Source organism: Sciurus carolinensis, chromosome 13 (genome assembly GCF_902686445.1).
Source record: "Sciurus carolinensis chromosome 13, mSciCar1.2, whole genome shotgun sequence".
NCBI lineage: Eukaryota > Metazoa > Chordata > Mammalia > Rodentia > Sciuridae > Sciurus > Sciurus carolinensis.
Window position 1 is genome coordinate 9,983,514 of NC_062225.1, and position 14,929 is coordinate 9,998,442.

Sequence of the window (14,929 nt, forward strand, 5' to 3'; positions counted from 1 at the left end):
TTGAACTAAGGAAAAAAGGGGGGCAAAGAGATCATCGAATCAATGCAAATAGCTTTAGTTGATCTGAAGTTCTGGGAAACACACACACACACACAGACACACACACACACAGTGGTATTTTAGCAAGAGAACTGTTTGTTCTGGTTGGGGCTCTGAGCTTAGCTGGTGGTTTAGGCCTTGCTAATCAAGTCCAGCAGATGTGTTTCCACATCCTACGCTCGGCGTATGGCCAGGCTTGACTTGCATGGGGAGCAGAGCTTGGGGAGATCATTCCTGATGGCCATCTGCATGAGCAGCGCTCCTTTGTGCTGTGCAGGATGCTTGAGACCTGGAGGCTGGCCGGGGAACCTTGCAGTGGCTTGAAATTCTGTTTCCGCCTGTCATAAGTGGGTGGTGTGGGGCAAGGCCAGTGAAGACCGCAGCAGAGAAGCAGCCTTTCTGAGTGCCGCTGGGTGGTTGTAATTTTGTTCTGGTGCTTTTGAGATGCCGTGTGCTGTTTTAAAAGGGCAGATATCAAAAGATGTCTCAGTGTTCCTCAGATGAGGCCCCGGGAGGGCAGATCAGCAGTGTCCTCCTGGGCGCTCTTCCTCCCCGTCTTGGCTACCCTGCTCGGTGGTGCCCTCCCGTCTCCACCCTGTGTGAGTCTCCTGCAGATGCGGCCCCACCGTCCTCCCGTCCCCTCCCTCCCCATCCCTTAGCCCTTTGTCACAGCCCGTCTCAGCGTCTCCCTCTCCACTGCTTTCAGGAGGGATCGACACTCCACATGGACAAGAGAGGGAGCCATGTGTCCAGCGGACCCCGTAGATGCACACTGTCACTTCACCCCGGGCCCGTCCCCTAGCCCGGGCGCCATTGTGCCCAGCATGTCCCTCACAGCTTATCCTCATTCATGCTTTTTCTCTGCTGAGATTCCCTCTCCACCCTGCCCCACCCAACTGGTGGCACCCACAGGGAAGTCCCTCCTGACAGCCTGCCACCAGCTAACCCCGGGTCCCGCCCTGGAGGGCTCCATCTCTGTGCGTCTCCACACCTGGGGTTCCCTGCCATGCCTGTGACCACCATGGTCCATTTTCTGATGGTCTTTCTTACAGGAAGCACATGCGGGAGATCCATTTTCATCCATTCTTTAAAGCATCTCTCTCTCTCTCTCTCTCACAGACACACACATGCACGCACATGAACACACATCTAGCTCGCTGCTCTACGCGCCAGCAAGGACGGCGCGGCCCGGGGTCACCAGTGTCACCATGAGGTGGTCGTGGTGCGGAAAGGCATGCTGGCCTCGGCCCTCATTCCGTGCCGCGCGGGCGGTTTGCACCCTGGCCCTGCGCCTGACCGTCCCGTTTGTCTGACTCGGCAGGACTTGTCCTACAAGGAGCGGCACTGGCACGAGGCCTGCTTCCACTGCTCCCGGTGCGAGAGCTCACTGGTGGACAAGCCCTTCGCGGCCAAGGAGGACCAGCTGCTGTGCACCGCCTGCTACTCCCACGAGTACTCGTCCAAGTGCCAGGAGTGCCAGAGGACCATCATGCCAGGTCAGCACGCTCCCCCTCCCCGCGGGAGCCAGGGTCTCACTAAGTTGCTTGGGGTCTCACTAAGTTGCTGAGGCTGGCTTTGAACTTTCGATTCTCCTGCCTCAGCCTCTGAGCCACTGTGATCAGTGGAAATGTGGTTTTAAGGAAGTTCAGTTCACTCAGTTGGTAAATGGAACCAAACACAATTCCCTGAAAAAGATTTTTGCTTTGTTCGTTTGTTGAGATGGGGTCTTGCTGTGCTGCCCAGGCTGGCGTTGAATTCCTGGGCTCCAGTTGAATTCTGGCATTGAATCCCCAGTGGCTGGGGAGGGACTAGAGGCTCCGACTACCACACCTGATTGAAAGGGGTTCTTAACGTCCATTACATCAAACAGATGCAATAATTAGATGTGTAAAAAAGACTTGAGTTTGTGGCTTCCATAGAGCCGCTACTGATTTGGAAAACCAGAGAAGCCATCCAAACGGTCCTGTTGTGCAGTAGCTGAGTTCCCAGGGACCTGTGAAGAGAATCAAGCCCAAGCGAATAAAGGGCAGACATGTTAGGAGACTGTGACCCACCTAAATACTATTGAGTTAAGTGAGTTGACAGGGGTTACGTGAAATTTCAGGACAACTTCGTCTAACGAATAAATTAACCTTGTGATTCTGAGGGAACTTGAAATTGAACTCTGACCCTTTATGGAGACCCTGATTGCAAGCTACAGAGTTTGGGCTCTGTTTGGGGTTTGCTTTGTGTTTTGGAGGCGAAGAGATACTGAAGAGCTTTAAGTGAGAGACAGGCAGCTGGGAATACTTCAGGAGGATATATTGGCTAAGACTTTTGAAAAAGGAAATAGTTAGGCCTTCAGAAGATGGTCTACTACATCCCTCTGGTTAATGCAACTTAAAAATAATGGTGGCATCCTGTGACAAGGACCGAGAACACCCAGCCTGCCGTGGGGGCGACAGAGCTGCGTGGCAGCCTCAGAAGTTGGAGATGTCAGGCAGGAAGGCCCTTAGAGACAGGCCAGCTCTGCGGATGTCAGACACTCGGGGCTCCAGGGCAGTGCCACCGCAGAAGGACAGCGCAGCATCAGAGCCTGGCCCAGCTGTGGCAACAGCCACAGGGAGCTCTGAGCAGGACAAGCCGTCCTGGAGTGAGAAAATCCACAGCAGCAACTGGAAAACAAATGAAATCTTTTTTCTGGTTTTCTTGACAAGAGCCCAAGGGACTTCCACTGGGGACTCACAGCAAACTGAATCCTCTTTCCCTCTCCATTCCACAGCTCCCAAGCTCTGCAGGGCCCCAAAGACCCTCCTCCTCCCCTAGCGCCCCAGAGTCCTCCTGCCGCCCGCTGGTGCAGGCTTTCTGACTTCTTTGTCCTCTCTCTCTCTCTCTCTCTCTGTCACTTTTGTTTTTGTTTATGTTTTTGTCTTCAGCAGCTCTCTGCCTCTTCCCCAGCAAATCCTGCCTTCCTCCCCACCCCCGGTCTGCTCCCTGTCTCCATGTCCTTCCTTACCCGTCCGGGGACCAGGTCGTGCTAGGGCTCGTCCTGAGTTGGGAGGTGAGGGAGGCCCTGGGCCAGGCAGCTGGAGGCCGGTGCTTAGGAGCACAGTGAGGATGCAGAGGTGTCGCCAGAGACGTGCCTGGGCCTGTCGCTACAAACGCTTCCAGGAGTGTGTTGTGGGTTTTGGGGTGTGTGTTGTTGTTGGAACCCAGCTGCTAGGCAGCGCTGTACCACGGAGCCACAGCCCGGGTGAGCCACACCCAGCAAGTGTTTAGAAAGGTGCCTCCCCGAGGCCCCTGTAACCAGAACGGAAAAGCGTCTGTGATTTTCAGCTTAAATGAAGTTAAAGACCCTGAAGGTCCACCTGTCTCATCCTACAGTGAGGGACCGAAGCGCAATGCCCCGCAGGTTCAGGTCCTGTCCCTCGCCCTGCTCTGCTGCAGGCCTGGAGGTTTGAACTTCACTAGAATAGATGAAGGAAGGAGGGGAGGGGAGCTTCCCTCCGCTTGGGTCCCCGAGCGTCACTGTTCAGGTGGAGTCATGTGTAGGGATCGATGGAGGCCCACACCCCGGTGCTGAGTGCTCTGACCTCACTGGGAGGTGACAAATGCAGCACCGGGATCCTTCCAGGTAGGCATCTCGGGGTGGCCCAGGCGCCAGCGGCCCAGTGGTCCTTGGGGTCCCCAGTAGTCGTGGGACTTGGGCCAATGGCAGCTCCTCGGGTCTCAGTCTCCTCACCTGAAGGAGGGGCGCGTGGCCTCCAGCATTCCTCGGTCACACTCATCATCACCTGGACACCCCAGCCTTCCAGTCACTCATCATCACCTGGACACCCCAGCCTTCCAGTCACTCATCATCACCTGGACACCCCAGCCTTCCAGTCTGAGTCACTGTGAATTCAAACACCGTCCAGCAAATGCGACTCTGTGACTTTGTGATCTGGCGCGCCACCTGCAGCGGGTCACCCTGCCGTCCCAGCCCCTCCTAACGCCCCCTGGTGTTTGTGTCCCTGGGGAGCAACGTGCCGGCCACAGGGCACTTGAGCCATTTGGCCTTGTGTTCCCACTGGTCACTCACTGTGCCCAGCTGGACTTGTTTCTGAGCAGACAACCAGGTCCATGTCTCAGCCAAAATGACACATAAATCAGTCACCACACCTCCGTTTCTCATGGAGTTTACCGGGAAGAGGGAAAAGCAAGAACCCTGATCAGATCACAGATCAAAACCACACACTTCAGCTCCTCTCAGGTGAGCGAACAGATATTTTGAAACATAACTGTCCTGCGGTCTGTTCTACTAAGGAATAAGAGAAGCTGGGCGGCGAGGTTCCTGACTTCAGGCTCAGTGGTAGGAAATGCCAGGTAGCGGTGACGACAGCATGACGCGGTCCCACCGCTGGCCTGGCTCTGCGGAGTCCCATTTCATCTTCAGAGTCTCCGGGTGACATGGCTTTATTCCCATGCTGCAGGTGCCTCTGCCAGGAGAAGTGGCTGGCACTAACGGCGGGTGTCTAGAAGCAGCCTGGGGCGTGCAAAAACCAAAAAACCAAAAACAAAAACCAAGCACTAGATTAGAGCACTTGTTTACATGGGTTTGATTTTTTTTTTTTTTGGTACCAGGAATTGAACCCAGGAGCACTTAACTACTGAGCCACATTCCCAGCCTTTTTTAAATATTTAGAGACAGGGTCTTGCTGTGTTGCTTATGGCCTCACTTGGGTTGCTGAGGCTGGCTTTGAACTTGCAATCCTCCTGCCTCAGTCTCCTGAGCCACTGGGATTACAGGCATATGCCACCATACCTGACCTTGGTTTGATTTTTAAAAGATCATCGGAAGGGAATTAGTTCTAATTCTGTAGCAGAAAAACCATAGTTGACAACAATTCATTTTACAGTTCAAAATAACTAAATTAGTGTTTGCAGAGTCCTGACACACAGAAATGGTATTTGGGGAGATAGAAATGCCAGCTATCTTGATTGGATCACTGTTCACTGTTCGCATATATTGAGTTACAATACTGAACCCTATAAATAAGTACAGATAATTATATGTCGAGTAAAAAGTAAATTTAAGCAGGGCGTGTGATACACATCTGTAATCCCAGCAACTCCAGAGGCCAAAGCAGGAGGGTCTCAAGTTCAAGGCCAGCCTCAGTAACTTAGTGAATCCTTGTCTCAAAATTTAAGCTCAGTGGTAAAGCACCTCTGAGTTCAATCCCCAGCACTCAAAATAATAATTTAAAATAATAATATGAATAGCAGACAGAGCATCAGCATAGCTTGTGCAGTGAATTTAGATTTATAGGGCAAGTCCCAAGTGAAAAACTTCCCTGCGGGCCCCACACCCCACACAAGCCAGTCTCTTGATGCCTAGGGAGGAAAAACCCAGTTCTGGGGTTCACCAGCTCTCACTGACCAAATACAGAGCCTTCCTTGGAAGTTTTCTCTCAGATGTACTGCAGCCTCTGAGCAAGTTCTAAGGGGGGCGGTGACAAATCTTGCATTCAGGGGTTTGATTCCTCATTTGCTTGAATCAGAATGATACCCTTCCTCTTGCCTGCACTTCCTCCTGCCCACCAGGCTATTCTGAGCCCATTCCCTTTGCAGGGAGCTCTGCTGCCACCTGCTGGCCATGTTGCATAACTCTATAGGACTGGCCACTGTGGTCAGATGTGCAGTCACCATTCCCTGGGCTCCAGGTACCCAGTGAACTCTCCATGTGGGCAGTTCCCCGAGCACTAGTGTTCACTTAAGACTTATTTCAGAACATGCCGAGAATTCACTTCAGTGACTTGTCCCCATGTCCACTGACAAAATCCTTTGGCTTCTGACCTGCTTGATCAGAGTGAAGGTCCCACATTAAGAGCAAGGGAGGGTTGGGGTCGTGGCTCAGTGGTACAGTGCTTGCCTCGCATGTGTGAGGCACTGGGTTCAATCCTCAGCACCACATGAAAGTAAAGGTATTGTGTCCATCTACAACTTAAGAAAAAATTTTAAAAGGAGCAAGTGATGAAAGTATGTACGGGTAAAGAAGCCCTGGAGGCCAAGAAAAATAATTCTAACGTATGTGTTAAATTCCTCCCACCATCTTTACTGAATCTCAGTGGCTTAATGTAGTTTTTGTCTCAGGATCCATCCCAGGTTTGAATTCTGTAGATTCTGTAGCTTGGCTTTGAATATCATTATGGGTCACTACCCTGAGTTCCTCCCAACACACATCCCTGCATATTTTATAAAATCTATGCAAGGCAGAACCTGAATGTCTGGTTTGGGGGGAATGGGAAGCTGAGAAAGTGGCCTGGGAATGACATCCAATAAATCAGGTAATAATTCTCAGCACATTCCTAATTACCTGAGACAGGGATGCCTCCTGACCAGACTTCCAGCTGGCTGAAATACGGGCCTGCGCTTTACTGTCTGGACCATATCTATTATGTTTGGAGTCGGAGCCAGAGACTTGTTCATAGACTTGGTACACTGCCGGCGTTATCTCAGAGTGCTTCCCCTGGTCTGGGACAGGCGCTCCCCTTCCAGGCTCATCCTTCTCACTCCCTGACTCTGGATCAAAGTCTGATGGATGTACCCATCATGCCTGTGTCCCCATCCTTCACCTGACCCTGGGGCTGGCAAATTCTTCCATCAAGAACTGTGAAACTAATAACAGTAATAAAGAGTGATAGAGTTCATCTAGAAAACAGCAGCAGTCTGGATTTGGCCTCTGGGTTACACAGTGGACTGCACCCTGAGCTGCCCCTTTTCTACCTCTGTATCCATTACATTTCTTTTCTCCAGTCTATTTTCTTTCACATCTGTGATTATGTGAACAGTGACTGCATGTATCTTCTGTCTTCAATTAGATCTTTCCATAATCATATGCTGTTTGGGGGAACGTATGCAAAAAATGAGTTCACAGATGTTGATTCCCTGTGAATGGTGGAGTGAGCCAGAAAGTGTTTCCGCTCACTCAGTTGCCTTGGAGGAATGGTAGGAAGCTATCAAATGATAATAGTATTCCAAAGAAAACAGGATGGCACAAGATCAGATTAGGGGACTGCTAAATGGGATGTACAAGTGCCATGTGCAGATTTCAATCACAGCACATAGCACAGCGCATAAAACCACAAAGGTACATCACAGCTTGGTTTACTCAGCCAGGTGCATAAAGTGAGTGCTGTAGAAGACCCTTGGGGAATTGGGCTTGAGGCTCCAGGTTCAGCCACAACACAGTCATTTCATCTCTCTGAGAACCAGAGGGGCTTTTTATTCATACACTCAAACAGGAGAATGCGCAGTAGTCCCCACATCCTTGGGGTGTGTATTTCAAAACCCCCAGTGGATGCCTGAAATTATGGATAGTAGCCAACTCTAAATATATCTTTTTTCCCTCTAGATACAAACCTATGATACAAAGTATAATTTGTAAATTAGGCACAGTAAGAGTTTCATGGCAGTAACTAATAATCGAATAATTATTTTTTTTATTATTATTGTAAACAAATGGGATACATGTTGTTTCTCTGTTTGTACATGGCGTAAAGGCATACCATTTGTGTAATCATAAATTTACATAGGGTAATGTTGTTTGATTCATTCTGTTATTTTTCCCCTTCCCCCCCACCCGTCCCACCCCTCTTTTCCCTCTATACAGTCCTTCCTTCCTCCATTCTTGCCCCCCTCCCTAACCCTAACTCTAACCCTAACACTAACCCCTCCCACCCCCATTATGTGTCATCATCCACTTATTAGCGATATCATTCATCCATTGGTTTTTTGAGATTGGCTTATCTCACTTAGCATGATATTCTCCAGTTTCATCCATTTGCCTGCAAATGCCATAATTTTATCATTCTTTATGGCTGAGTAATATTCCATTGTATATATATACCACAGTTTCTTTAGCCATTCATCAATTGAAGGACATCTAGGTTGGTTCCACAATCTGGCTATTGTGAACTGAGCAGCTATGAACATTGATGTTGGCTGTATCTCTGTAATATGCTGATTTTAACAGGACTCCGATAGCACAAGAAATAAAAGCAAGAATTAATAACCGGGATAGATTCAAACTAAAAAGCTTTCTCTCAGCAAAGGAAACTATCAGCAATGCAAAGAAAGAGCCTACAGAGTGGGAGAAAATCTTTGCCAATCATACTTCAGATAGAGCGCTAATCTCCAGAATCTATAAAGAACTCAAAAAACTCTACACCAAGAATGTAAATAATCCAATTGACAAATGGGCTAAGGAAATGAATAGACACTTCACAGAAGAAGATATACAAGCAATCAACAAACATATGGAAAAATGTTCAACATCTCTAGTAATAAGAGAAATACAAATCAAGAATAATTATTAATAGACTAATGAAATAGTTCGATATTAAAGAAGGGTGACTTGAACACATGCCCTACAATAACTTGATGGTCCACCTGACAAGTGAGATGGCTACTAACTGAGAGTGAACAGCACATCCAGCAAGGACACGCTGGTCAAGGGATGTTCCCATCCTTGGCAGGATGTGACATTTCAGTATACTACTCAGAATGGTGTTCAATTTAAAATCACTGAATTGTTGGTTTCTGGAATTTTTTGTTTAATATTTTCAGACTGAGGTTGACCACAGGTAATGGACACCATGGAAAGTGACACTCCAGGTAAAGAGAGATGACTGAGCTCCTAGTACTCTGTCATCTGCCATGAGAGCTGGCCTCAGCTGGGCCGGGTTTCTCTTACTGCTCTATGATGCTGAGAGTCTTAGTTTTTTTCACTTAACATTCCTAACCACCATATTTAATAAACGTCAAGCACCTACTGTGTGCACGCATTGCTCTAGGTGTGGGGTGTATAGCGAAGACAAAATCCCCACCCTCCACAAACAGGAATTGTCCAGTTTGAAGGGAGCCTAAGAGCCGAAGTGACTTGCTCCCGTCACAGGCTCTGAAAGCAGAGGACCAGAACTCCTCGCAGGGCTCTAACCAGGCTGTTTTCTCTTGGCTCTGACAACAGGTACCCGCAAGATGGAGTACAAGGGCAGCAGCTGGCATGAGACCTGCTTCATCTGCCATCGCTGCCAACAGCCCATAGGAACCAAGAGTTTCATCCCGAAAGACAATCAGAATTTCTGCGTGCCCTGTTACGAGAAGCAGTATGCCCTGCAGTGTGTTCAGTGCAAAAAGGTATCTCGAGGTCCCCCTGGGCCCTGCGTGTTCTAGCTGGTTTGCCTCCATGGCCTTCTGTCAGGTCTCCCTGTATGCAGTACCTGAGTGGCTTGGGATGGACAATGGTCCTGCTACAGCTGTAGTCTCAGGGGCTCCTGTGCCTTTGCTCCGCTGCATCTGTGTTCAGGTCCTTCTTTCAAAGACATGAGCACTGCTGTTTTCTGTGGTTAAAAATCCTTTAGCCCTGCTTTCCAGAATGTTTCCAAATACGCACTTGATGTTAGAGGGAAGGAGAAGCTGTCTTTTTGAAGCTGATCTGGAATAAACAAGAAACCAGCTGCTATACTTGAGGGAGAAGAGCAGGGAAGGCGGGGGTGGGAGAGGAGATGAGAGAGAAGAGAAGAGAGAAAGGAAGGAAAGAGGAGAGAGAAGATGTGAGAAGAAAAGGAGAGAAGGTCTGCGCGTGGTCAGGGACTGTTCGTTAAACCGGGTGCGTTCGAAGCCCAGAGAATCTCCATGGAAGCCCTTGAGTTCAGTACTGCCCTCTGCCTTTGTAAGCATGTGAGTAGACACTGTGGGGGACACTGGCCCTGAGTCTAGCCCCGCTCCCTGACCTGGGCACACCTGCTAGCTCTGCCACCGCACTGCTGAGTGGCATCCATTGATTCTGCAACGGGACAGCTTTCAGGCACACAAAGAATTGAACCTCTTGACTTGGGTGGTTTTGTGGGGTTTTCTGGGTCACGTGAATAGTGAACCACTGCCCCAGTGACAGGCTGTGCCCAGGAAGAACACTACTCTCCTCTTTGTCCTTCGATTCCTGGTTATGCGGGTTCCTCTTCTCTGTTCATCCCTTTTATTTTTCTCATCAAGATCCGAGGGCGGTTGCTGGCTCTTCCTGCCATCCTGTCCATCCGGTGATCTGTTCAGTGGCAGACATGACAATAGGCCTTTGTGTGAATGTTCATTAAACCCATACAGAAATGACCCGGAGGTGTCATTTCTCAGGCTGGGAACGAGGCCCTGGGGCACCAGGAATCCAATGGCAGACAAGCCGGGCCCCAGACACTTGATATCCAGTCCCAGGAGAAATGCACTGCACCGTCCAACCCGCCAGGTGTTTACTGACACTGTGTGCTGGTGGGGGGATGGAGCATTAAGAGAGTGGGTGACAAGGACGACCCTGGCTAATCTGAGGAGCGGGCGCCAGGTGGTGTTGAGGAAGGATTCTCTAGGACAGTGAAACTGAGGCTGAGATGCATCTGTGTTCGCTGAAGTGCAGAGAAAGGAGTGGAGGGCCCAGAATCCAGAGCCGGGAGGGAGCCCCGAGGGAGGAGAGCTGACGTGGCATCCCTCCGCATTCCCCATAGAACTATCCAGACCAGACATGCTTCCATCAGCCCTTTCTGGGGACAGGGGTAATTTATAGGCAGGCTATTTATGATCTACGATTGAATGAAAAGAAAGGAGGATAGAAGGGGAGTCCTGAATTCTAGTTCCTCACTTGTCATTAGCCAGCTGTGAATGAATCCTTGGGCAAGTCACTTACAAATTTCTCTGGGTCTCAGTTTACTTATCTGTAAAAGGAAATATGTCTTCCTTCATAAGCCTTAGATAAGGATCAAAGGAGTCTCCAAATTCTGTCACACTGTTCAGAAAACAAAACATGCAGAAGGGCAAATCCGAGGTGTCCGGGTGTTTCTGCTCCATCTTCTGCTGCCGTGGTTCTGTGGCCCTGAGACTCACCTGGACGCCTCTGATATCTCACGCCATTATGAATCCATTATTTCCATGAATATGAAAAGCAACATTTGGAGGAAAATACTAGATAAAATTGAGGTATTGATAACCAGGTCATCAGTTTGCAGCTTCTACTCAGAAATGTTCCAAGACAGGAAGACAGGGTGAGGACAAAAGTCTTTGGACCATTTTTCCCAAAGCTTCCGGGATGCCAGTCCCTTTCTGTGGCATCTGCAGATGCTGCCTGGGGTCTTTTCAGTCTCTTTCTTCTTGATCTGGATGGGCTGAGTGGAGAGCGGTGTGGGAGGAGTGCCAAGGCCAGGTTTTGTGATGAGGCACCCCAGAGGTTGTTCCTTTGTCCTCAGCACTTCCGCTTCATGGTGAGAGAACTGAGGTGCTGAGCTCTTTAGCTGTGACTGGCCCCCAGCCACAGGGCTGGTAAGGAGTAGGACTAGGATTCAGACCCCAGTGTCCCTGATGTGGTCTCTGTGGTGCCCTCTCCACCACACTGCCTCCCCACTTGGGCAGGTGGCAATGTCCCCATGACATCTGTGCCTTAGGTCCCCACTCCCCTCAAGAGCTGAAGGCAGACACACAGGAGCAGTGTCACTAGCAGCAAAGCGGAAGCCATAACACTGGAGTGACAGTGCATGGAGGGTAACAGTGGAGTTTGCAAAGCAGCTTTTTTAGGACTTGATCTTTCCTGGGCGTGATCTGCATCATCCAGTGGCAACAGTGGGATGGAGGATGGTTGGTGGGAACGCAGGCCACTAATCTCCCGCTTGCTCCCCAGCCCATCACCACAGGAGGGGTCACTTACCGAGACCAGCCCTGGCACAAGGAGTGCTTCGTGTGCACTGCCTGCAAGAAGCAGCTGTCGGGGCAGCGCTTCACCGCCCGGGATGAGTTTGCCTATTGCCTGACCTGTTTCTGCGACTTGTATGCCAAGAAGTGCGCGGGGTGTACCAACCCCATCAGTGGTGAGTGTCCCGGGAAGGCCTGCTGCCAGGGCACGGGCCGTGGGCTTCACGGAGCCACCTGAAGGTGGAGGAGCCAAGCACTTGCACACGTGATGTTGCTGAAACCCTGAGCGCCTCCGGGCCTGGCTGGGGTTCTGCTCAGCAGGCCTGTCTCCCCGCTCTCCACTCCCTGGTCCCGAGCTCATGCTCCAGCACGTCCTCACGAAACCCTGTGGCCTGCTCTCAAGTCGATGGCTTTGCTTGGCGCTGGAGTATCCTTAAAACTGGAGTCCGCAAGTCTGTGACAAGCACGAGAGCCGTGCAACCTGCCATTTTCAGGCTTAGCCGCTGACCTGGGCCTTAGAAGGGCACAGTGGCCTCTTGGTGGACACTTCTGCCACGACAGGCCACAGGTAGATGATGGCAGAGGGCGCGGCCTTAGTTTTTTCTTACCAACGTTACCAAAGAGTTTGGTAAAAGAGTCCAAACTCAGATTGGCTGGTAGATCGGGCTGTGGACTAAGGAATTGAGCATGCCAAAGAAATTCAGGGTGGAGAATAGACAGCTTCTGACCGAAGTCCTTTAAGTGTCCACCATGTATTGCCACACCAGTGACCCAGTGGGGAGAGAAAAGCGAGAGTATCCCATCATGGCATAAGAAATGTTCCATGAAGTGATTTTCCAAACCCACCCGTTCAGTCAATCTCACGGGAAGATGGCAGACACACCTGGAACACAGTGGCCTGGCCACATGACTTTCCTGTGGAGCTTTGCAGTGTAATCACACAGACACGTGTATGCACCCCTGTTCCTATGCAGTTTTCCTTGACTTTCCTTTTCCTCAGGCCTAGAATCAAGTTCACCTAACTTCCTACACCATTAAAACAGTCCTTTGGTGTAGAATCCAGAGCTCATTACACTTCCAATTAAAAATAAAATATAAAGAAAAAAATCACAGCACCTACATTTACCTATGTTAAGACATCCAATTATAACCATTTATTTACCATATTTCTCTTAGAATCATTTAGAGGGGAAAATTCAGTCTTCTACCCTAACATACTAACCCCAAATGCTGTTTACATAGTGACTTATGTCAATGTAAATGTTTAGAAAATGAAACATTCATCCACAGAAAAGCACTTTTGAATCTAATAACTAGATATGGAAAATAATTGCAATTATCATCATAGCACTGAAAAAAAAAAACAACACTAGGAAAACAAAACAGAAAACTTTAAAACAGGAGAATTAATTCTCTGAGAAGCAGTGACTAATTTCAAAGAACATATAGAGGAACTCTGCAGCTAAAATATACTTCTAGCTAGATTTCCAAAGAATTGCAAAGGCCAAGAGCTTAGATTGTTTCAAACAGATCCTTATTTTTTACTTTTCCTCTTTAACAAAATTTAAGTTATTTTTGAAAATAAATTGAAGTTGGTATTTTCCAACTTTTTTATGTGCAGTGATGCTTCATCCTCATATAAATATAGTCGATCATCATTGTTCAGAAGCCAAACTTGTACTGCTTACTTGCTAAAAATTGATTTGTGACCCCAGATCGGTACCTCGGTGCTTTCACAGGCAGCCACAGACAGGCACAGGGCAGTGACAAATTTGAGTTGCCAGACACACACGTTCCCAGCTGAGGAATGATGCCTATTTCAGCTTAGGGGATGCCCTCCTCTCTGGTTTCAGTGTTAATAGTACAAATATCAGTCTTCAGTGACATATTTTTCTCATTTTTTGTGATTTTTGTTGGCACCTCCACTGTTTAACATGGACACTACTTCCATCTAGTGTCCCTGAGCATGAAAAGTCTGATATGCCTTACAAAGAAAATAAATGTTAGATGACCTTCATACAAGCCCGAGTTACAGGGCTGGGCCACAAAGTCAGTGTTGATGCATCTACATTATTTAAGTAAGAAACACATAAAATAACATCAGGTATTAATCAGTTGATAAAAATGCTGTGACCAGAGAGGCTAGTGGGAACCTAACCCTGAGTGTCTTCTTTGGAGTGAGGGTTCAGCGTTTGATAACTCCGCATTCAGAAGACACCATAGGATATACCTGCTGTGAACAACTGCGATCGGCTGTACACACAACTTCCTTCAGGACTCATCCGCTTTGGCTGTTGCTGGCTCTCATGTCTATCACTCACCTGATTTGCCAGCATTTCAGAACAAAAGTGGAGTTTCTAGGAGGACACTTTCTGCGCTGCATGGCATCTGTCACATCCTTTTTCCTCCTCCCCTCCACTGCTAACCCTCCTCCTTGCCCCCAGCTCTATGCTGCAGGGCTTACGAGGAGTAAGAGAAAGGAGGAACATGCAATGGCAGCGGTGCTGAGGCACCTGAGAAGCTTTCCCATGGCTCTGGGGCTTGCTCGGAGGTCTACATGCCTAAAAGAAAAATAACCTCTTCCAGCCCTTCAGGAGCCTTGCCCGTCGAAGTGTGGCCTTCACCACTGGTTCCCAAGCTTAGCTGTGCCATGGAAACTGCTGAGGAGGGTCACAAACAACTGATCATTGAATTGATATGAGTAGTGACCTTGGCATTGGAACTTTTAAAAACTTCCCAGATGGTTCTGATATGCAGAAAAGTTAGAGCTACTGGTCTAAAGTACCAGTGACTTCTGTCCTGGCCTCTGTGGTCTGCAGGTCTGTGTTCTGACTCTAGAATGAGGAGAGACAATGGACGCTGTGGAAACATTGGCTATTTGACATAACTGGTTGTGTTTTGGGGAGGTGGGTGGTTCTCAAGAGCAGTCCCAGGGCCTCATGCATGTTAGACACGTGGTCTACCGCTGAACTACAATCCCCCAGCTCCAGTAACTTTTTTTTTTTTTTTTTTTAAAGCTATACAATCTTTAGGAAAAGAGCATTGGCAGGCTTTTCTGGTTTGTACTGCATCAGTAGCAGACGCACTGTGGTATTAGAAGGGATACAAGAATCTGCAGGACAGGCCTGGGTTCCAGTCCCAGCCCTGTCACTCGCTTGCTAGGAAGAGCAGTTCTAAGGCCTCCCCCATGTGGATCAAATGTCCAAGG

At 49.0% G+C, this 14,929-nt stretch overlaps 1 protein-coding gene across 4 annotated transcripts in view; it reads left to right on the forward strand.

The window, feature by feature from the left end:
• Window positions 1–14,929, forward strand: part of Fhl2 (four and a half LIM domains 2) — a 74,388-nt gene that overhangs the window by 54,451 nt on the left and 5,008 nt on the right. For all 4 annotated transcript variants that reach the window (XM_047523570.1, XM_047523569.1, XM_047523572.1 and 1 more), the window contains 3 exons: window positions 1,361–1,535; window positions 9,026–9,195; window positions 11,711–11,897. In XM_047523570.1, coding sequence (XP_047379526.1) covers window positions 1,361–1,535; window positions 9,026–9,195; window positions 11,711–11,897 — 532 coding nt within the window. The remainder of the gene's footprint in view (window positions 1–1,360; window positions 1,536–9,025; window positions 9,196–11,710; window positions 11,898–14,929) is intronic.